Below are 23,316 nucleotides of genomic sequence, written 5' to 3' on the forward strand. Positions count from 1 at the left end.
AAAAATAAAACTGCAACCACAACATGATTTAATAGAATTTTTATTTTACAGTGAATATATATCATTTTGCGCACACTGTCCTAATTCTGCTGATTCCAGGTTGAGTTTGGATTACTGCTTCTTCACCTCTCTGCTGACCTGTTGAATCAAAGATGTCGGATGGAGGATGTTGAAGAAGAAGCACGTTCATTTCTGTACTCTTGCATTTAGAGATTGGATTATTTTAATACACTAAGGCTGCCGCTAACAATTATTTTTGATTGTTGTTTAATCTTCTGATTATCTTCATGATTAATCATTAGATTTATAAAATTCCAGTGAATAGTGAAAAAAATGTGTTAGTTTTGCACACCAAACCAAACACCAAATATATTTAATTCTCTACTCATGTGACGAAGAAAAGCAGAAAATGATATTAATAAGCAAATTCAAGGCATTTTTAAATATAAAATATGTCAGATTTAATTGTTGAAATAGTAAAGCCTATACAATGAATTTCTATAAATTATTTTAAGCGCACCACTTTACAGTACCATGCTGTTTTTACTTGTTCTATACTACTGTTAGGGAATCCCTCATTCCTCAGACTTAATGAATATCTGGAAAACAGTGTTACACATAAGAAAACTATAACAGATACATAACAGATACATGAACATACCTTTGAGTTGAGAGATTGTTGCAGCAACATCCGCAGCTCTGTGTTCTGCTGCTTCAGACTCTGGATCTCAGGGACGAGCTCAGAGATGTCTGTCATCACCGCGCTGGAAACAAACAGAAAGACAAAACATTTGTGTTCAGATGGATGTTTGTTGTGTGTGTGTGTGTGTGTATGTGTGTGTGTGTGTGTGTGTGTGTGTGTATGGTTGTTACTCACTGGTACTGCTTTAGTGTGTTCTCCGCTGCATCCCAGAGTTTCATTTTGTCTTCAGAGATTATATTGCCCATACTCTCCCAGTAGGCTTCATCCTGTGAAGTGTCCCGGGCTTCTACTTGAAAACTGTGATGTTGGCAGGCTGAGCTCTCCCTTAAAAAAGCACCAGGAACACGTTAGCATTAAATATTCATAGAAAAAGACTATTGTGTCACATCATTTCATGTTTATATCTCATAGACAGTCCAATCAATGTTGTTGATCATCATTAACATATTTCAGACTATGACAAAACATATCCCCCTAGTATTAAGTAAACAAAAAATAATTAAATGTTTGTGGCAAACGGTGCCGTTATGTAAACAAACATTTAAAAAGTTAAATTCTGAATATTAATAAATATTTGGTAGTTATGATCAGAGTGTAGTTGGTTAAAAAACCCAGTAAAAGTGGAAAATAATATTGTTTATAATATTGTTATAGCAGTTTTAGGACGGGAACATGCTTTACCTCTAAGGTAACAAGTGAGAGTTTTGTTTTTTTAAATCTGTTCAATTAATCAATTATGTTGCTAATCATGGACATATCTCATATAAAGAGATATAAAAGAGCATAAAGAAAATAATTTCATTTACAGAGGTATTATGTAAACAAACTGGCATTGAAAGGGTTAAAATTCTGAATGGATATTAAGAGATTATGATCAGGACTGATGATAAGCATGTTGGTTAAAATATTTAACTCAGTGAAAGTGGGAAAAAACAATATTAATATTTTTTGTCGTCAAAGAGAAACTTTTTAAAAGTGACACACAAGGGGGTAAATATGGACTTACCTGGACCTCACATGCTGCTGGAGGAAAGTTCTTAGAGCAGGCACAACATAGTTAGGATCAATGAGTTCAGAGGTCACACGAGTCGTAGACTTGGTCTCCACTTCCTCCTCCTTGTTACTGGATTCACCCTGACTCAACACAAACTTCCTGCAGGGCACAGAACAAAACAAAGAAATACTAGTTGTCTAATTACAATCATCTTTTTTGTCAAAGACTCAAGGCCATATTTTGCGCAAGCATCTCATCTCTGTCCTTCCTCACCTCAGTCTGCTCTCTCTGCTGATGTTTGTAATTTAATAAGAAAGCAGCCAACTTGGGCACATCCTCCTCTTCCATGCCAAAAGCCTAGAAGAGAAAAATAACATGTTCAGTATTTTCTCCGTACAGTCCAGCAACACACTGATGCATTACCCTCGTGAACTCACAAAAAGGAGAGAGCCCAGCTTCACAACAGTCTGCTCTTCCTTCTCCAGAGGAGCCAGCAGGTTCAGGAGTGTATCCTCCATCAGGAAGCCCTGAGATCGAAGGAAGGGAAGAATTTTACTAAACATATTGTTAATGTTGTTTAAACAACAAAACAATACAAAAACTACTTGGTTAGGTTTAGTCAAAGATCATGGTGTGGCTTAAAATAAGTAAGTTTGTAACTTCTCACCGCTTCGTCACACAGCAGCTCCATCACTTTCTTCAGTGTCTCCATCGGCAGCTTCCTTTCGTGCACCTCTGCACCGCTCACACTCTGCACCGCTGTCCCTTCCTTGTACATTTCCATGTCTGTGCTGTCAGTCTCCAGCCTCGGCCCGACTGAGAGGTCCATCATCCTCTGACTGCCCTGTAAAGCCTGCCGGGTGTGAAACAGCTGGCTGACCGCCTGGCCGCCAGGCCTCCAGACCTGTTTCTGAGGCTGGACGGGACCAGAGAGCTCCATGAACTCCATGGGAGGTCGCTGCCAGGCTAAACCAAGGTGCTGCTTGCAGATCTGCGAGTCGATGACCAGAACGCTCTCCGCTAGTTGCTTCACCTCTGCTTCCATCATTAGCCACATCTCCTCAAATGTTCTGGCATCAGCGACTGCAAAGTGCCTGCATGAAGGGAAGGAAGGGTGGAGGTGTAAAGAAATCGTTCGATCGTACTGTATGTCAGTGTTACTTTAAACTGATGATTAATACTCACTTGATTTTCTTCTGTATGCGTTCATATTGCAGGATGTTGCGTTTGTAGTCCTTGGACAAATCGCGGCACTTCTTGTTAAACTTGTTCCTCTCAATGGAATACTTACTAACCATGTTTTTTATATGGGTCTCCATACTGAAACACAAAGCCAGCCCGAGTACCAGAGAGTGAATTTAACATAACTGTGTGTGTGTGTGTGTGTGTGTGTGTGTGTGTGTGTGTGTGTGTGTACTACCTGTAAATCCTGCTCTTCATATTGGTCAGGCTGAATTTGCGTACTGCCACCAAGTCCGTTTGCTTTATTATATTTATCCTCAAGATAATGTTGTCGGCCTTTGTTTTTTGTTGCTCTCGATCTATAATCTGCAGAGGCAAGAACGTTATAGAGGGACACTTCAACACTGGGCTTTTGTTTGTCACAAATTGAGATTTTTGCAACGTTTTATTCAAGGCAACTGCATCTTGATATTTCTGCAAACCTGAAACTTTGTATTCTGTTCTGTCTGGATGAGGCAGTACTTGTCAGTAGTCTCCAACATCAGATTGTGAATCACCGCTTCATACTCGCTCACTTTCTCATTCCTCTGCGCCAGCCTCTCCAGCTAGAAACAGATTAGATATCATTAGATACAGAGTTGATATATGTGTAAGATATAAGATGTGAATTAAGATGAAATAACACGAAAGGTTGAGTCTGCATGTGTGTCTGCGTGTGCTCTTTATTTCAGTTTTCCTGACCTCTTCGTCACAAAGATTCTTCAAGTGTTTATCCCACTCAGTCTCGTCTCTTGTGAGTAAGATTTCACTTTCCTGTTGGTGAACTCTCTTCAAACAACACAAGTGCAAACTTTAGTCAGAATGACAATTAGCTTATGGCATCAACAAGAGTCTACAGCCATGCTAGCAGCACAGCGGTGCATTGAGCTAATTGCTAACTATAGCATAACATGCTCACAATGACAATGCTAACAAGCTGATGTTAAGCATGCTAACATTTAGCAATAAACACAAAGCACAGCTGAGGCTGATGGGAAAGTCAGTTTTGCAGACCTGGTGACGATGCTAGATGGAAAGTCAGAGGATCACCAAAGTTAGTACAATTCATCCTGAGGGGGGCATGAATGAGTGTGGGCTGCCAAATTTCAAGGCAATCCATCCAATAGTTTTGAGACATTTCACGCAAAACCACAAATGTAAACCTCATGGTGGCACTAGAGGAAAAGTCAGGGGATCCTTGCCATCCATAACGTTGTGCTGTGAGCCAGAAGGTTAAGACACTATTTATCAGGACAATTATGCAATAAGCCCCATCCATGTGATTCCCATTTGCAGATTAAAATGGACTCGACTCATTTTGACCCCGACCATGTCCTCCTACCTCAATCTGAGCCAGCTCCTCCCTATAGGCCTTTATCAGGGTTGTGATCTGTTCCTCCATCCGCTCCATCATCAGGTCCAGCTCCTCTGCCTGCTTCCTCAAGTCTTTAACATAGCGGTCATCTCCACTTTTCAGCTCCTGTTGATAGATAGATGGATAGATGGATAGATGGATGGATGGATGGATGGATGGAAGGATGTATATATAGATAGACAGATAGATAGATAGATAGATAGATAGATAGATAGATAGATAGATAGATAGACAGATAGATAGATAGATAGATAGATAGATAGATAGATAGATAGATAGATAGATAGATAGATAGATAGATAGATAGATAGATAGATAGATAGATAGATAGACAGACAGACAGACAGACAGACAGACAGACAGACAGACAGACAGACAGACAGACAGACAGACAGACAGACAGACAGACAGACAGACAGACAGACAGACAGACAGACAGACAGACAGACAGACAGACAGACAGACAGACAGACAGACAGATAGATAGATAGATAGATAGATAGATAGATAGATAGATAGATAGATAGATAGATAGATAGATAGACAGACAGACAGACAGACAGACAGACAGACAGACAGACAGACAGACAGACAGACAGACAGACAGACAGACAGACAGACAGACAGACAGACAGACAGACAGACAGACAGACAGACAGACAGATAGATAGATAGATAGATAGATAGATAGATAGATAGATAGATAGATAGATAGATAGATAGATAGATAGATAGATAGATAGATAGATAGACAGACAGACAGACAGACAGAACAGACAGACAGACAGACAGACAGACAGACAGACAGACAGACAGACAGACAGACAGACAGACAGACAGACAGACAGACAGACAGACAGACAGACAGACAGACAGACAGATAGATAGATAGATAGATAGATAGATAGATAGATAGATAGATAGATAGATAGATAGATAGATAGATAGATAGATAGATAGATAGATAGATAGATAGATAGATAGATTTACCTGTTGCAGGTCATTTATGAGTTTTTTCTTGTCTTCTATAAGAGCAGCACATAACTGCTGCTGGTTGTTCAGGGCCTCTTGGATCTCCTGAGGGATGGTCTTCTGCTGAGATATGGACCACCCTATGGTGATCTGCTCAAATATTTCCTGGCTGGATTTTACATCATTCTCCAGCCGCTCCAATCTGGACCAAGAAGGACAAAGATGGTGGCAAACAGGAGAGAAGATGGTGTGGAGGATGTAAAAAAGTAAAATGGTAGGGGTGTTGGTTTAGGACAAAGGTAAGGTAGTGGTTAAGGAGATAATAATGTATAAAATAAAAGAATTACCTTATTCTGCAAGCTTCCTCCACCTCCGTCCTTCGCATCGACTCTTTGGCGTCAGCTGCAGTTTGGATGTTGGTCACTAATGTCGTCAAATCTCTCTGCAGGTCAATCATCCTCTGAGGAGGGATCAGCTGACATAAAGAAGGACAGTGTCAGGAAATTGCACTCAAGTAAAAATAGTAGCTCACTATAATAACAATAATATAACCAATATCTAATACATAACTTAATATCACCTATTGTCCATTTTTGGTGGTCATGGAAAGTATGATGTTATGTCATAAACAATCCTATGTTTATTTCATGATATTGTTAAAGCAACAGTATTCCACATATGCAAAGTCAAGTCTAGACTGATGTACGAACTCCTCCTCAAGTAAGAGCTGGAACAATCAGGCAAAATAGTTTGAAAGTCTCTGGAAAATATTAAAAGACCAAAGGCACTTGCACATTAAGTAGCCACTTTAATTATTTTTTAAATGTCAAATTATGGCTTACGGGGAACTGTAAGTCTTGGACTTTATTGAATTAATGTCAAATTAAATGACTCAATTGAATACTTGAGATACATCAGCTTTCGCAGAAGCTGTGAGGATCACACACCCTCAGTCAACAACAACAACAACGAAATTCAACAAGTGGACGGCTACAAATTGCAGGGAGTGACACTGTCCTCCTGAAATGAGAGAACTGCTATTCTCAAGAAAGCACACCAGAGGCTTTCTTTTTAAGAAGGTTGAAAAATGTGGCATATGGAGGGACGGTTTGGCAGCAGTGAAGAGCATCGTCACCTACGCAATAACTTGTCAGCGGAGGACAGGAGACAGCTGGACAGAGTGGTGCGTACTGCATCCAGAAAGATATTGGACGTGATCTCTCACTCCTGGGGGAAATCTAAAAGGCTAGACTACAAATGGAGGGCCTTAAAGTCTTATAGGACCTCTCTCACCTGGCTCACAACCTTAATTTCCTTCCCTCTCACAAAACTCTAAGAGGAATTAACATCCAGGTTCCAGATCCGCTCATATCCTGAAGCTGTCCACCTCCTTTACACTACTAACATAGCACTGCACGTTAATTACTTGTGCAATATGAGAGATGTTTTTAATGGAGTTGTAGCACTTTGTCTAGTGGAGTTTGATGTTGCTGCTAATTTCCCTACAGGTGCTAGTGATTTATCTTTGGTGCTCTTATGTGTTGGATTGTATTTAACCCATTATTTGATGGGTATGGATATTACCCATCTGTTTTATAGTTTGTTTTATGTATAATGTGCTTTATGAGTGAGTAATACAGCAATAAAGTATTGAATTGTGACTTTTGCTTAGTACATTGCTTAATGAAATTACTGTAGATAGGCCATGGACACCGAAGGATTTGGAAACTAAACAAACCTTTTCAGTCTCCTCCTCTTCCTCCACTTGAGGCTTATTAAACTCCTCATGGACCTCCATACTGGGGTCTTCTTCACCCTCCTGTGTGGAGACCCTGAATGTGTACAGTTAGCAGTCAAATTAAAACTAAGCATGAAAAACACATAGATCCAAAATCCTCTAACACAGTCCTAGGGCACAGGCAATTTGCATCCCTTATGTTTGAACCAAAAGCCTAATTTGACTCATTTGGAAGTAGGTTACCCCTCCCTCCTTTTTTTTTTTAATAGTACAATTATTGAAGATAAAAAACATCCAAAAAAAGGATAAATTTAGCAATGTATAGTAACCTTTCATTACATATATGCTTGAGAACAAACAGCTATTAATAATGTTTTTGTTTTCTTGTTGTTTGTCTGTTCGTTTTTTGTGTGTTTAATTTGTTATGGTGACATTGATTGTGGTCTTTCCTGAAGCCTATACCTACTTTTGTAAGAAGAAAAACTGCAATGTATTGAATTGAATTGTATTATCCCATAGGTTATTATAATAATAATAATAATAATAATAATAATAATAATAATAATAATAATAATAATAATAATAATAATTAAAAAAATAATAATAATAATAATAATAATAAAATAATAATACATCATTACAAATAGTCCATGTGTCATTAAAAAATATATTTGTTTTTTTACTTTTACTCGTCGTTAGGCTTCTAAGCGAATTTTCCCAGTAACTAACCAGCCGACTCACCCGTTGTTAGCCTCTTGAATTTCGGACATCACAGAGAGTTCAGACGACCCTTCTGGATCCTTATCAACTTCTTCCACATTCAGAGTATGTTGTGTAAAAGTTACTGATATAAACTGTTAAATACTGTAGTGATGAAGAGAAAACAAAGGAGCAGGTCGCCGCGGTCTGTTTGGTAACATTGCTATGGCGACAGAGCCACCAGAGTGTTGCCTTCAAGTACCGCTCGTAAACCCAAATCATCCAAGATAAAGACGTTTGAAAGACAACTATTTAAATAGAAATAGGCAACTTCTAAAGATTATTTCATCGTTTGAGCCATCAAATGCAAAATGGTCATTTCATTTATCAAAATCTGTCAGACATATGTGTATATGCCATAAACATCTATGGTGCTACGTACTGTACGTACAATGTGTTGTTCTTTACTGAACTATAACGCAGGATTTATTTTTATAGTTGCTGGGTTGTTGGATGTAATTTTGTCTATTTACAGTACATCCAACACATTGCTACACAAATATATGTGCTGCATACATACATACATACATACATACATACATACATACATACATACATACATACATACATACATACATACATACATACATACATACATACATACATACATGTGCATATCCTTTTTCTGTGTACTGCAGCTTTGAACAGTTTTGACGTTTCCCAGTAATCTTTAACCTACTGTTGAAATTGGATTCTAAAAAGCTCCGTGCAATAGTCTTGTATAGTACTGTACGCACTTAGTGTCAACAAAAAAAGTAGAACAAAATAGAGATTTGTACATAAGACACATTTCCAGGGTTGACTGTCCTGATGAAAAAACATCTATGGCACGTGGCTGCCATCTAGTGGCAGCAACAGGTTTCTAAACTTCTCAGTGGTTATTAGAAGTTACATACATCAAGACATCTAGTCTGTACAGCACCAATATTGTTTTCTCAACAACAACAAAAATATTAACACATAGCATATTTACAGGAGAGGTACATGTTCAAAGACAACCTGGACTTTAAATACTGTTTGTTGGAAAAACGTTGTAAGTAACATATAAAATGACTGAAAACTGCAATAACTTTTTCACAATTATGAAGCTATACTACTGTTTTGCATAAGGCTGAATCCTAGTCAACAGTTGGCAGCTACAAATTAGGTTAGCAAGTCTACTTTTAAATACCTAATGCAAGTTTTTCAACATAAGATAACAAAGCTCAAGACCAAAATATATATGTATCTGTCAAAAACAAAGCAAAAACAATAATCTTTTAAGGGGAATTTATTATCTGCAAAAATCATGATAACTTATCTCAAACATATTTTTAAAAAATCACAATTCTGAACAAAACCAGTGCATAATGAATGTAGATGGTATGGTTAATAACATGAATTGATTATGATTGATTGCATTCGCAAAAAAAAAAACCCAGGCACACTTACATGTACATGTATGAGCTGCACCTTTGCTGTTATATTCAGAAGCTGACTGTAGGTGGTGCTACTGTCTTGTGATCAAAATTCGAACTCAGGTTCCACAAACTAAAATCCTTCAAACGTCTCATTTCATGTCAAGAAAATGTTTTACAACACGTGCAGATTTAGCAGCCATGTCTCAAAACCAGAAACCCAGTCAGTCACATGCACAGAATCCAGACTTCTAATTCAGGCACACACTCAACACAAATGATAAATGTCTTCTCAAGCTGATGGCAAGATGGGCACTCTCTGGTCGTCCACACAAACAAAACCCACACATGGGTCAGATGTTCCTGCCCTGAGGAGCGCCCCCCTACCCTTTCTTCCTGTTGGCAGCCCTCAGGCTCGCCGTCGCCCCCCCGGGGCACCTCGCCTCTCTTTTGGCCTCAAGTGGCCTCAGTTGCTGCTCAGCCACAAGAGATGTAAGTCAGCCAGCAAAGGTTTCTGACATATGATCCAACATCTCTGATGTCACCAACAGCTGACTTGTCATAAGACCTTTGTGAGAGGGGGGAAGTAAGGGATGAATGAGGAGAAGGCCTTATTTTCAACAGACCCTTAGCTGGAACGCTGAGTGCTTTTGCATCAAGATGCCGAGATTACAAACTGAATGACTGCCATTAGAGAGTGATTCTATAATCTATTATAATACCATAAGCTAGGGATTGACAGACTTTGACCCCACTCGCAGGTGTATAATAAGCCCCATTCACTCTGCATATGCTCTGTGAGAGAGGGTGCATGTGTGTGTGTCTGCTAATTCCTACCCCCAGGGGCATATGTTTACTCCTTCTTCAACAAAGCATCATATTCATTGCTAAGGGGTTGAGAGGTGCATAATCTAAGCCTGACCTTCAGCCAGTTAACTAACTGACAGCTTAGAGTGTTGGTGGGGAGGGGTTGCATAACAACTTAAGTCCTGACTAACAGTTTCTTAATATTGCTATAACGAAGGAGACATTCGCTGCTTCGTAACATGGGATGCACAGCACAGAATAAATAAGAGTGGAGGACAGCAGAGAACTCAAAGGCATTTAGTCTAGAGGAGGCTGTGACCTTGTCAAAGAACAAAACAGACAAAAAGAATTAGAATTTTTTTTAATAAAAATATAGTTAAAAATAAAAAAAAGGTCAGATTCAGACTACTCTTCTATCAAACATGAAATGTGCTGGCCTTGTCTCAAGGTAACTTGTGCAAAGAAAAGTATGTTTTTGCCATTTGCTGGAGCATCTATCGCAAACAAGCGTACACATTTTATCCCCAACCGAACCCTGTTGCCTCTAAATGTTTAGCTGCACAATTTTAACCTTTAAGAATTGAGAAGGAGCGAGGGACGGTGACAAACACAGATGCAGATTTGAAGACAAAGACGCCTTTACATGAAGAGAAATGACCTCCACAGACACAGTCTCTTACAGTCTTACATTCTGATCAAACAAGGTCTGAGGAAAGGTTTGTGTCATCATTTAGCCGCTCAAACAACAACAACAATCCTCGGTTCAGCTTCAGCCATCGTGCGTCAACATGCCTGCTTTTATTCCCTCCTCAGCTTCACAGAAGTCAGCTAACAAGTTTACACATTACCGAGAGAACACAAGAGGAAGGAATGAAGGGTTGCACAATTTTAAGGTCTGGTTTCAAGAGATAATGTTTGCATTTTAGTAAAAAGAAAGTGTGGCACATAATTGATCATTTGGCACCACACAGTGATTTTATGTAACATCTGAAGACGTTTTTAGACGATGAGTAACTTGCTAACTTTCTTTCTGGAATTAACTACTAAATGAGGTTGGTTAGTTAAAGTTGTTTTGTTTTGTTTGGTTACTAAATGCACTTGCATTTAGGACTATTGCATAAAAATGACGCTAGGCACTAGACACTATGCTACAACGTCTACATTTAATGCTAATTTCTAACCATTTTGAATGTAAATGTATTATGCAATAACTGCCATAATAATTTATTTTTGCAAGTGTGTAGACACTGTCAATTCTAGCAGTCAATATGTAAACTTCTTATACAAACCTTTCAGCACATTTCATTCCCACTTTTATCGAGATCCAGATGTGAGTCAGTTTACAAAATCAAATTGATTTCTTCCACATAAACTGTAACACTTACAGTGATTTATTATTCTCACAGTCATTTTCATTTTGTATCAAAGCGCTGTGAGTGGATTAGGTGTACAATAATTATGTGTGGCATTAGGCTATGATTACTGGTGGATTTCTTTCTTTTTTTGCTGCACTGCAGTCAGTTCAGCGAGAGGGTAAACCGACTGCCTTTAGTGTTGCATTGTATCATAAACTGTGGCCAAGAAAACACACGAAATGTAGCCCATATACAACAATAAATGTAATTATGTGGCTATTTAAGCATGTAAAAGTGTGCACATGTGACACATCAGTTCAAATGAAAAATGTTCTTCTTGCAGCTAACTAAACAGAAATCCTCATCTCTCTTTTACACAGTGGCAATAAAGACTCGCTGACCTATAACAAAACCTCAAGGTAAAGTATAAGAGACCAAAGATTAGGATATTAAGCCTGTTGACACTCAAACATCTAGAAAATACAAACTTACTCACCAGGCACTTCCTGACTTCCTAACTGGAGCATCTGTGTTGGTGAGTTTTGCAGTCGCCAGGTGTAAATGTGAGAATTTTAAATAAATTGATTTAAATATGTTAATTTGCTTTATAAAAGCATCTGCATACACAGGTCCGCCTGCCGCCTCTCCGCTATGTGATATAATGATTTAATGATAAGATATGGACCTTGGCTACAAACAGTGATGGGAAGTAACTAAGTACATGTAATCCAGTATTATACTTAGCTACAGTTTGGAGGTACTTGAATTCTATATGATGCAACTTCACTACAGTTCAGATGAAAATATTGTAATTTGTAATCCACTTATGTTTTTTGACAGCTTTGTTTACTTTACAGATTAATATCTAACACATAAAAGATTATCAGCTTATGCAACATGATTCATTGTTATAAATTCAACCACACAACAGCAATGGCTGAAAAGTAACTAAGTACATTTACTCAAGTACTTAAATATAATTTAGACCATGTTCTGCTACTTTATACTTCTACTCCGCTTACATTTCAGGGGGGAATATTGTTCTAACATATAAAACAGAGATTAAACTACCTAAAAAGTGCATTAAGTAGTATTTAGCTCCACCTTGACCAGCTGCAACATTAAAGTAGTTAATAATGATCAAATAATCTGATAATAAAACAATGACGGGGCCCAATCTACATAATGGGTACTTTGAATTAATCTTGCTATACAATTCTTTTTTTTACTTTTATTAAAGTAACATTTTAAATGCCTTTACTTGTAATGAGGTATTTCTAAAGTGAGGTATCCCAAACTATGACTATGCAAATATTAGATACAACGTGTATCCCACTTCTGCATGTTGCATATTGATCCATGATTGGCTTACAAACCAGTCGTGCACAAAAAGCACTTCTAGTGTCAAACTCTGCACATAAAGCCACATCATTCTGCACAGAAAAGCTCAAACACCAAAGATCAGCAAATCTACATCATTCATTCTCTGTTTAGGCTTATGCAATATATAATAATAATAATAATAATAATAATAATAATAATAATAATAATAATAATAATAATAATAATAATAGTCTAATAACGCACACTGAATGGAGCCATTCCCCATAACTACTTCTACCTTTGAGGCTCAAGAACATTTGTATGTCAATACTTGAAGACTTTTACTTTCTGTACGGTATTTTTTGTATTGTGATATTACTACTCTGAATACTTCTGACTGTAATTCGCTTAATCCCGGAGGGGCTACAGTTTTTTTCCAATCGGTTCTCTTATTCACGTGGCGTCCTCCGGTCCATCTTGCCACGAGCTTTTCATGACTTTCAGCCCCGCTTTACGGACCCGGTTTTTTGCCTCGGAAAGCACCGAGGCTTAACGGGAATCAAAAGCTGTCATTCTTGAGCTCCGGGGCCGCGCCGCACACGAGCCGCTCAACACACTTCACTGTGCGGGAGTGCAAATGCCAAAAGCCCCGTGTTTTTAGCCGCTCTGCTGGCCGCAACACGATCATATGACTCGGCATATCCGTAAGGCTCTTAGACCTGCTGATGGCCAGCAGTGGCTGCGCTCCACAAGACCAAAAAGCCAAAGGAGTTTAACGGATGTATTGCTGCGATTATTCGGCCAAGTATCTTTATCCCACATCTAGATTAGCTGCTAATGACGGAGGAAAAGCCTCGTTGCAAGAAACACAAGGCCATGTAACCTGAGAACAAGGGTCATTACTATGTGAAGAAACAGACTTAACCACAATACAACATGGGCTCATTAGACATAATGTAACTGCAGTCACAGCTATGGTGTATTTAGCAACACAACAATATTAAATACTCCAACAGATCTGTATTCAAAGCAGAGGTAACATTAGCTAAATCTACTTAAAAATACTAATTAGGCAGATACATTAACATGTGAGGAGCATTATTTAGTGAATCTGTAATGTAAGTAGAAGTTGTCAAATAAATGCAATGGTGTAAAATGTATATAAATATTTCAATCGGAAAATGTAGTGAAGAAGAAGTATACATATAAAATATAAATATTTAGGTAATAATGTGCATTAATAGAGTCCTTGAGTAAATAAACTCACTAACTATTAATTATAGCACATGTTTCTGTAGGTTGTTTCTGACGTGAAAGTATTTATTTGCGCTTATGCATAAGAAATTATGGTTTACATTACTTCACAGCGAATGCACACTAATTTATCCTAAAAGACACGAGTTTCACTTTCATGAGCGGTCAGAAACCCCTTTACAAATTAAGTTAAACATCAGTGGAAAACGACAACAAAGCACATAAAAAGCTTTATGCAACCCAAAAAAACAGTGACTGGAAAACAGGCAACATCACAGTGTGGTACTCTGGAGTGCTCTTACATTACGTGTGTTAGGTCTTTATTTACTCCTACCCCACTGATGTGCACCTCCTCTTCTTACAGCAGATACATGTCACCACTAATGGACATCAAGTGCTTCCTTTTTTGCAGCTCACTTCTGGACATACATTAGAGACAGAAAAACCCATTTCTCAACCCTTAAATAGCACACGCGCACACACACACACACACACACACACACACACACACACACACACACACACACACACACACACACACACACACACACACACACACACACACACACACACACACACACACACACACACACACGAGTTGAAAGGAAGGCGAGGACAGGATCTGTGCAGCAACATTAACAACCACCTGATTAGTAGTTTTTTTTAAAGTTAAATATATTTCGATTCAAAACACATTTTTGTTGTGTGTTGCAAAACCATTTACTTTTAATATTTTAAAGATATGAAAGCAAAAATGTTCAATGTGCGCAAAGCATTTTACTTTCACTTTCATTTATCTAGCTCATTGAAGTCCTCTGAATACTAATCCATATCGCAGCATCCTGTGAAAACAAACGGGGAACGCTGCCGTCGAGTCCTTGACATTCAAGACGAAGGAGTCGAATCTTCTCCCAGGTTGTAACTTCTGATAAAAGAGTGCTGTCCTTCACCCGTCTCCTCTTCAGCTCAGTTTGTCCTGAATGTTCATCAGAGTGTTGTAAGACTTTGCCCGTTTGGCTGTGAAGAAACAGAATTTACATTACTCTACAGAAAAGACAAAAAGTACCATTTGAGGAGTTGAATGCCTTTTGCCATCTTATTTTTGAGTTATTCTAGAAATTAAAGTACAAGATGTTAGTTAAAGTCCTCGTGCAAGAATATTGTGACTAGTCTTATCGCCCATAAACTGCCATATAAAGCGACCTGTTCTGCTCTATTTATGGGCAAATTTAATTCACAATTCTTTTTATTAAAAGAGTAAAAAAGGACCTATTTCACAGCACAGGGCATTTAGTCCTGTTGTTGACAATTGAAACATAACATATTTAGCAGTATCAGGAGTCACATTAACCACATTAACCTCCAATGATGACTTTTCAGAGCAGAGCTAAAGAGGGAATGGTCTGACGTGAAGTTAGATGATAAAAAACCATGATGGGAGGCGGTCGATGGGGATGCGACTGATTTTCTTTCTACAAAAACGCATCATAGTTTAACGAATATTTGAAATATTGAACGTATAATAGTTCATAGGTAACATTTGTATCCAACAAATCCATAACTGAGAATATGCAAATATCTTTCTAATACATTTCCCTTAAAAGAAGTGAGAACCTGAGCTGTATATGAATCGTGCGTAACGTCTGAATCACGGGGAAATTTCGACAAAATTGTAACTAAGTTCTCTCAAATCACTCGAACGTGCTACTTAAGAACTAATCTGTTCGTACAAGTGGTTCTTGTATGAGGCCCAATGTGTCCTTGAGCGTCACAACCCCCCCTCCACCCTCCTCCTAAATGAAAAAAGTTCCCATCCTCCCCAACCTTGGGAAACAACCTCTGATCCTTCGAGGCAACCGTCATCCACCAACACAGACAACAACAATAAATCCTCCAACCTCGTCTATGATCCAGAGGTTTGCAGGAGGCAACCCCACCATGCTTTAGAACAACCTAGAACACCCCCCTCCCCTGCTTCCTAGTCAAACCCCACTATCACAGTCGGTCAGCCCCCACACCCTACCCCCGCCCCCCCCCCTCCCTCCACAAAGACCCCAAACCCCTCAAAACTCCGTCGAAAAAATCTCTCTGTGTGACAATGGGCGAATTAAGCTGGTTACTCACGGTGTATGAGCTTGCGTTTCTTTTGTTCAGAGTGAAGGAAGCTGCTCAAGTAGAAGATGATGGGCAGAAAGAGCATGAAGCTGGACACGGCGATGACAGGCACCGTCTCCTCGCGGGGGAAGGAACAATTGAAGTTCTTACTCCACAGTCTGCGAGTCACATTCATCTGAAACGAGGCAAGGTGCCAAACTCAACATAAACTTCAGCTGAGCACAATTATGGGACATTATTAATTCAACCCCGTTAGGTTTCTGTGCTCAAATGTTTACTGTATTCAGGGAGTCGACAACATCTTGCAGTTCTTATTGAAAAAAGGCTGGGAGAGGATTCAGGAGCATAATCCTGCAGCTTTTATTTATTTTTAGTTTCTTGCATGTCTGATCATATTCCTGAATCAAAGATCCAATTGCAATTTTCTTCACACAGTTTTTCTTATCATTGCCTGAAATATGAACTCAGAAACCATTTAGATGTTTGTAAAGAGCAAACTAAATTGAAAGAACCTCTAATTTCACAATCGAAGCTAAAACAGAAACTTATGACAGACTTCCTGTCTCTGACCTTTAATCCTTCATTTTTTGTTATGTGTTTTTGACACATTGTTTGGGCTTGACAAAAGCATTTCCAGAACACATTATCTTGTCACCAGCTGAAAGTTGGTGAAGACCCTTCGCAGATTCCTCTAGGGGGCGCAGCTTTCTCTCTTCCCATCTTAAAGAGGAGTTCTGAAAATCCTTGACACACACATACCGCATCCTCTATGTCGATACACATCGTGTGATTCGTCTCCATTCTGCTGTACAGCTCATTCAGGTCTTTGTATGTACTCTTACAGCTTTTGCACAGCTCTGTGTGGTTCCCCTGTGAAGGACAGACATCATTGTTAACTTTTGAACATAAACTCATAATAGACAGACATGATCACCTAACTTATGGCGTACCTGTTGATACTTCTCAAAGCAGGTGAGAGTTTGGTTGACAGCGTTCATGTAGTACACCGTGTCATTGGTCAGGCTCTTGAATTCTTTAGTGATACAGTCTGCACAACAGGAGGGAAAAACAAGCAGCAGTTAGGTCTGTTAAATCTATAAAAGTAGACAAATTAACTCAGATGCCGTTGCGTTTTGTGATGGTTTCATTTAGAGATTTAGAGATAATAACAATACAAACAATGATTACTCCTGCTTACTGTTCACTTTTAGCAAAAACATGGATGCAGAAACAAACTAATGCTAAAACAATTACTAGATTCATTCATTAGTTGAATGACAGGAAATTAAACTGCACTATTTTGATAATAAATGATTTGTTTCAGAAGAAGATTCCATAGTTTCACCTTCTCATTAGTGAACATTTACTGCATGTGATAGTAAACTGAATATCTTTGCGTTTTGATGCACTGGCCGTATCAAACAAGCTATTTGATGACATCATTTTTCACTATTTTCTGACATTTTAAAAACTAAACCAAATTAATAATCAATTAAATTGACAATAACAAAATAGTCTCACGTTCTCCTACTGGCAGTGGGGAGATCCACCAAATATGATGCAATGATCAAGCTGCTATGGGTGATACTGGGTATCCTGATGGCTGAAGAGTCTATCCAACTAAATGTGAGTCACATGTTTGATCTCTGCTGCAACATCCAGGGTGACCACTGCCCGCTCTAATTAAAGCACCCTAACAAAATGCGGCCTCTACTTGACCCTGCACTCTGACCTCTGTGGTCCAATGCATACCCATATATGTCAGAAGTTCAAATAAAAAGGCACAAATTCTAAATTAGACACGTATAACAATTCCAATTCAGATATGATTAGTTTAAATCCATGCAGAATTCTTACTGGCACAGCTTGATTTGCCCCAAATGCCTTCCAGGTTGCTGTACAGCAGATAAATCAGCATCAGCCGATCACTGCGCAGGAGGCTGTCTCTGCAGCTCGTATTACCAGGACCCATCTGAGGACACACAGGAACACTTTATCACGCACCTACAGTATCTATATAATCAATAAAAAGCACTCACAATAAGCTCATCGTGGTGAATTTCCATTATGGGGATAATTATGAATATCCTCACATGAGTGACTATCATGGTAGATAAAAGAAATAAATCGAGCCTCATTTAAAAAATACAGGAACTATCATGCAAAAAAAGTGGCAAAATGTTGCTCTTTAAAAAATATATATTTATTTATGATTTATGATTATTTAAGATTGTTTGTTATTCACTAAAAAGGATGTTCAATAAAAAAAACACATTTTCTTATCTATGATGGGTGGTGACGTAAAATGTTCATATTGTCAGTGGTGGAATGTAACTAAGTACATTTACGTACAGCTTTGAGGTACTTGTACTTTACTTGAGTATTTCCATTATATGCTACTTTATACTCCACTACATTTAGGAGTACTTTTTACTCCACTACAATAATTTGTCACTTTTAGTTTCGTATTACATTCAAACTTGATATGCTTATATAATATGATGCAGTACAATATTACTTATCTACCCAGTGGTACAGAAAGTATCTAAAAACTACAACATTATAATGCTATTGTCTATATTTGTTACTGATAACAACTGAATAATATTACACTTTTACATTAGTAAAGAAGCTGAATACTTATTCCACAATTGCATATCGTCCCATGCCTACTATACAGCTAAAGTTTCTATTTCATTTGGACAAATAAAATGTGTTGCTCAGCTTGATATTGATAGCATGTCAAGCAGATGAAGTGGTGCTTCCTCTAATTCATCACCACCAGTCAGACACATCACAAGACTCGTGACTCGTGAGACAACTGCGCACAAACAAGGCCTGTGCTCTTTATGCAGGCAGACAGTTTACTGCAAACTAAAACACAGAACATGACTTTATATTTGGGCACGTACCTGGTCTGATGATATGTTCTTGTAGATTTCAATGAGGCTGCCATAGTTGGCGAAGCACTTCTGGCAGACTTTGACAGGTCTGGAAGCAGTCACCAAGCAGTTCACATAGGAGACATACCGCTGCCCGAAGATGTGAAGCAGTTCGCTGCAGTAGTTGCTGATCTCCAGGTCTTCTGGGAAGGACGACAGCAGATTGAGGGAGAACAGGGAGTCCACATCGGGCGTTTTAAACACAGGCGAGTTAACCAAAACAACAGCAGCAGCAGGACTCAAAAACGAGCTTTGTTTCCGTGTATCCGCTGAATCTGAAGCAGTGAGGTTTACTCCACCGACAGCATAAATATTTAATACTAACAAAAGCAAAAACGACCAGTTTCTGTAAAGAGACATGGTCAAAAACGGTGTTCAAATATCTGTTCCTTCTCTTGCTCTACACACAACCCATGATTTCCTGGTTTTCTCCCAACGTGATCATGTGACGGCCTGGAATCTCGCGAGAGTACATCACTCAGCTCAGTACTGTAACTTTTCTATTTAAAGTATACAATTTAACTTTTAAAGTTTACACTATTATATTATGTTGTATATAGTGCTATACTTAAGTATTATATTAAAGTAGGCATGTATGGGTTTCCCCTCACAAAGCCTTCTATTAATAGTACTTTTTGCCACTTTTACTGGGAAAATAAAATGTACCCTCATCAATAACAGTGCATCTTGTTCCGAAAAAATCACTCTCTAGTGGTATATAATAATAATAATAATAATAATAATAATAATAATAATAATAATAATAATAATAATAATAATAATAATACATAATTCAAAAAAATAATAGTATACAATATAATGATGATATAATCTACATTAATGCTAATATTAAAGACATGTTTATGAAAAAGATAATTGAAGTAGGGTAATCCATAAAGTTTCACCTGAAGTAAAAAAAAATCAGGATCCATTATCAATGTTTGATATTTAAAATTCTATCTATCTATCTATCTATCTATCTATCTATCTATCTATCTATCTATCTATCTATCTATCTATCTATCTATCTATCTATCTATCTATCTATCTATCTATCTATCTATCTATCTATCTATCTATCTATCTATCTATCTATCTATCTATCTATCTATCTACATGTCTGTCTATCTATCTATCTCAAGTTAATCACAAAAGACAGTGAAGAGTTAATGCTATTTACACTGTAGTGTAGGTCACTGCCTTTGTGTAAGGGGAGGTGTGAGTGTGCGTGTGTGCGTGCGTGCGTGCTTAAAAGAGATAGCCGCTCCTCTTGGTCTCCTCATTATTTGCGGGGTTTTAGACACCATACAATTTTGCAATGTGCACTCGGCTCGGAGCAAATAATCACGGAGTCAAGGTAAACGATTTGGGCTCCAATCCTGATTGTGATAATTGTCACAAACCCCCTCGAATCAAGCAACCGCAGTCAATGGTCGTTAATGTGAAATTAGTGGCTCTTGATAACTTGCAGGCAGCATCAATTCCGCAGTCATCAGAGCCTAATGAAAATAAGGGGGGAGAGAGTGCACGCGGCATTAGCGGCCTATTCTGATGCCTGCGCACAACTCCAGTAGGATATATAGGCTAAATATGGATTCTGGCCTCTTATACTCCTCTCACTGCACATGGCACCGGCAGCTCATTAACTCTTCTTTTCCTGACCAGAGTTCACCTAATTGTTCAGATGTTCCCCATTCATTTATTATTTTCTAGTGGGGCTCTCAGAAAGAAGAATGATTACAACCCAAACCCTTTATGATCCTGCTTTTAGAAAAATGCATGTATTGTTATATTATTGTGTGCAGTTATGTTCACTTGGGTACAACCTTAACTTTTTTTTATTTTTCACAAATAAAGACAAAAAGCAAACGTCTTTCATTTTATTATTATTATTGCATCAATACAACGTATATGCCAGGTGAGTCTCAGTCTGCACTTCATCACATTATTCACTAAGTTTTTGATGTCTTTCTTCTGCGGGCTAATTAGAAGAGCACCAAGTAAAAATCGGCATATCATTACTACTTGAGATGACCGTTATAGTCAAAATGCCTTCATTAGCATGTGATAGACAGAGAAACCAAGAGGACAAAAATGACTAATTAGGCCCATAAATTAGATGATGGTGCTGATGAGAGCCCTTCAGGAGGGATGGCAAGACTCAGTCCAAGAAGCTCCTCATGATTTAGCGGACTACATAGCATTACCAATGGAGAAACTGGCCAAAATAAGCTATATCTGCTTATAATTTGGAGAAAAAAGACCACAGAGCAAAGCTTTAGGCCCCTATAAGCCTATAGATTAACCCTCAATAGGGCCTTTGAAGAAGAAATACTCCTTTACTTAAGTAAAAGCACCATAAAACAATGTGAAAATAGTTCATTAGAAGACAAAGTTTGGCATTCAAAATGATATTTAAGTAAATGTACAGAAGTATGATAAGCAAAATATGGACTACTTAAAATGCCAAAAGTTCTGCAAAAAAACAGTCCTTGTGATTTGTATATGACACTATTAGATTGTGAATACCAAAGATGTAATGTAACCAAATGTAAGAGTATTTGCAATTCTTTAAACATGATTATGCTTGCCCTGCACCTGTAATAAGATATTTGTTCGCCCAATTTTGGGACCTGTCAGTTGAATCCTTTCCGTCCTTGTGAAAGTCTTTAACTGGACAATCACAAAGGGGTTAACTCAAACCGGTTCAGCCGTAAACTTGGCTCTTGGCGTGGGGAGAGAAAATAGCTGTAAAGTTATGCAGAAGTTATTCTTCATCCTTCGGGCCGTCCCTAATCCGCCAAAAACCTCATTCTTTCATCGGAGAACTGTGCCTCCTTTCTTGTTCCCCCCTCTCTATACAACATAAAGTCAGACTGCATTTAATGGTTATGTCGGGATGGGAGAGGGGCTTTCTTCTTCCCCTTTTCTCCAGAATATTGCCCTTTTCGTCGTGTGAGTCTCCCAACCCGCAGGGACCCCCATATTCTTCCCTTCGCGTCTGACTCGAATCACAAACTAACCCTGATTTTCACCACTTTGCTGGGAATTGCGGGGAGTGATAATAGAGATTTCGCTTTCATTTTATACGCTTGACTTGGTTATTGTTGCTTTTCTCCTCTCCCGTGATTCTCCTCTTTTCCAGGGATTAGCCCTGACTTCGCCCGCTATACTGGCCGCCGAAGTGCCCCTGAGCCCCGGGATGACAATTGATGCAGATCAAGGCAGGCCTATTCTGTGCCTTTGAAAAGGACCGAGCTGAGCTGGGCTGAAATGAGGGAGTTTTAATGGAAGGAACGGATGCCTCTTAGTTTGCTTCCCACAAATTAACCGCTAGAGTTTTTGTGGGATGATATTATTGACAAAATGTAATATAATAAAGACTAGGCTGTTAATTTCATTGTATGTAGACCACAGTAGACGACACAGACCTACAGACTGCATGATGATGATGATGATGATGGTGGTGGTGGTTGGATACCATGATGAAGCTGCTGCTGATGATGTCAAGGATGATAAGTGGACAGTAATGGTAAGTATGATATATGTAGAATGATGGCGCTGGTGAAGAAGAAGAAGAAGAAGAAGAAGAAGAAGAAGAAGAAGATTACAGTGATGGTGACAATGATGAAGGTAAGTACAGAGATGCTGATGAAGATGATGATGACAATGATATGTATGGTGATTGAAGTGCTGCTGCTCCTGAGGATGAGAAAGCTTATGAGAAGGCAAAACAGCTGATAACAATTGTGATGATGACCAATGACGGTGATGAGGAGAGTGACGGTGAAGATAAGATCAGAATTAGAATCAGCTTTATTCTCCAAGTAGGTTTACACAATACAAGTTCATTAGCAATAAGCCCATAGCTATTACAGGCGATGTGCTGAAACCACAAATGGACAATATTCGGTATTTATCAATCTATAGTTCATTAATATACAACTATTATAAAAGACCAACAGGGAGTGCAAAGACTGAGTAAATGTTATATGGGTAAAGTTATTTTTGTTTGTAATTTATACTTCTGCTCCGTATCTCAGAGAGAAATATTGCATTTCTTGGACGGATGTATTAACACGTTACTATATAAGATATATAATAAGCTAAAAACCTGTTCGGATTGTGGCCCCTTACAAACAAAGCATTGTCTGGTTGGGGCCTCTTGTGATGTTTCAGATGTATACGAGTTGTTACCTCTAAACCTCTCAGGTGGTTTCAGTTTAATATAACTGTTCCAACCTCCAAGAGGTAAAGATCTCCATTGTTTTACAAAAAAAAGCAAAGATTAGAGAGGGCCTGGCCTTTAAACTGGGGCCCACTGGACTAAACTACCCGCTTACAGAATATAAAGGTGTAAA

At 38.4% G+C, this 23,316-nt stretch overlaps 2 protein-coding genes across 2 annotated transcripts; both read right to left on the reverse strand.

The window, feature by feature from the left end:
* Positions 1–26: 26 nt before the first annotated feature.
* On the reverse strand, positions 27–11,848 carry drc1 (dynein regulatory complex subunit 1 homolog (Chlamydomonas)). The gene is made up of 17 exons (XM_029425844.1): positions 11,818–11,848; positions 7,745–7,847; positions 7,004–7,097; positions 5,613–5,740; positions 5,284–5,467; positions 4,261–4,398; positions 3,621–3,707; positions 3,362–3,484; positions 3,118–3,245; positions 2,883–3,017; positions 2,365–2,791; positions 2,135–2,224; positions 1,932–2,054; positions 1,710–1,852; positions 878–1,027; positions 662–764; positions 27–138 (listed from the first exon to the last, which is right to left on the reverse strand). The coding sequence occupies exons 1-17, from the start codon at positions 11,846–11,848 to the stop codon at positions 112–114; spliced, it is 2,214 nt and encodes a 737-aa protein (XP_029281704.1). The 3' UTR covers positions 27–111.
* A 1,947-nt stretch (positions 11,849–13,795) lies between these two features.
* On the reverse strand, positions 13,796–19,386 carry ostm1 (osteoclastogenesis associated transmembrane protein 1). Its single transcript, XM_029462586.1, has 6 exons — positions 18,926–19,386; positions 17,871–17,985; positions 16,964–17,061; positions 16,773–16,883; positions 16,023–16,188; positions 13,796–14,915 (listed from the first exon to the last, which is right to left on the reverse strand). The coding sequence occupies exons 1-6, from the start codon at positions 19,313–19,315 to the stop codon at positions 14,860–14,862; spliced, it is 936 nt and encodes a 311-aa protein (XP_029318446.1). The 5' UTR covers positions 19,316–19,386; the 3' UTR covers positions 13,796–14,859.
* Positions 19,387–23,316: the final 3,930 nt, after the last annotated feature.

Source organism: Cottoperca gobio, chromosome 24, assembly GCF_900634415.1.
Source record: "Cottoperca gobio chromosome 24, fCotGob3.1, whole genome shotgun sequence".
Lineage (NCBI taxonomy): Eukaryota > Metazoa > Chordata > Actinopteri > Perciformes > Bovichtidae > Cottoperca > Cottoperca gobio.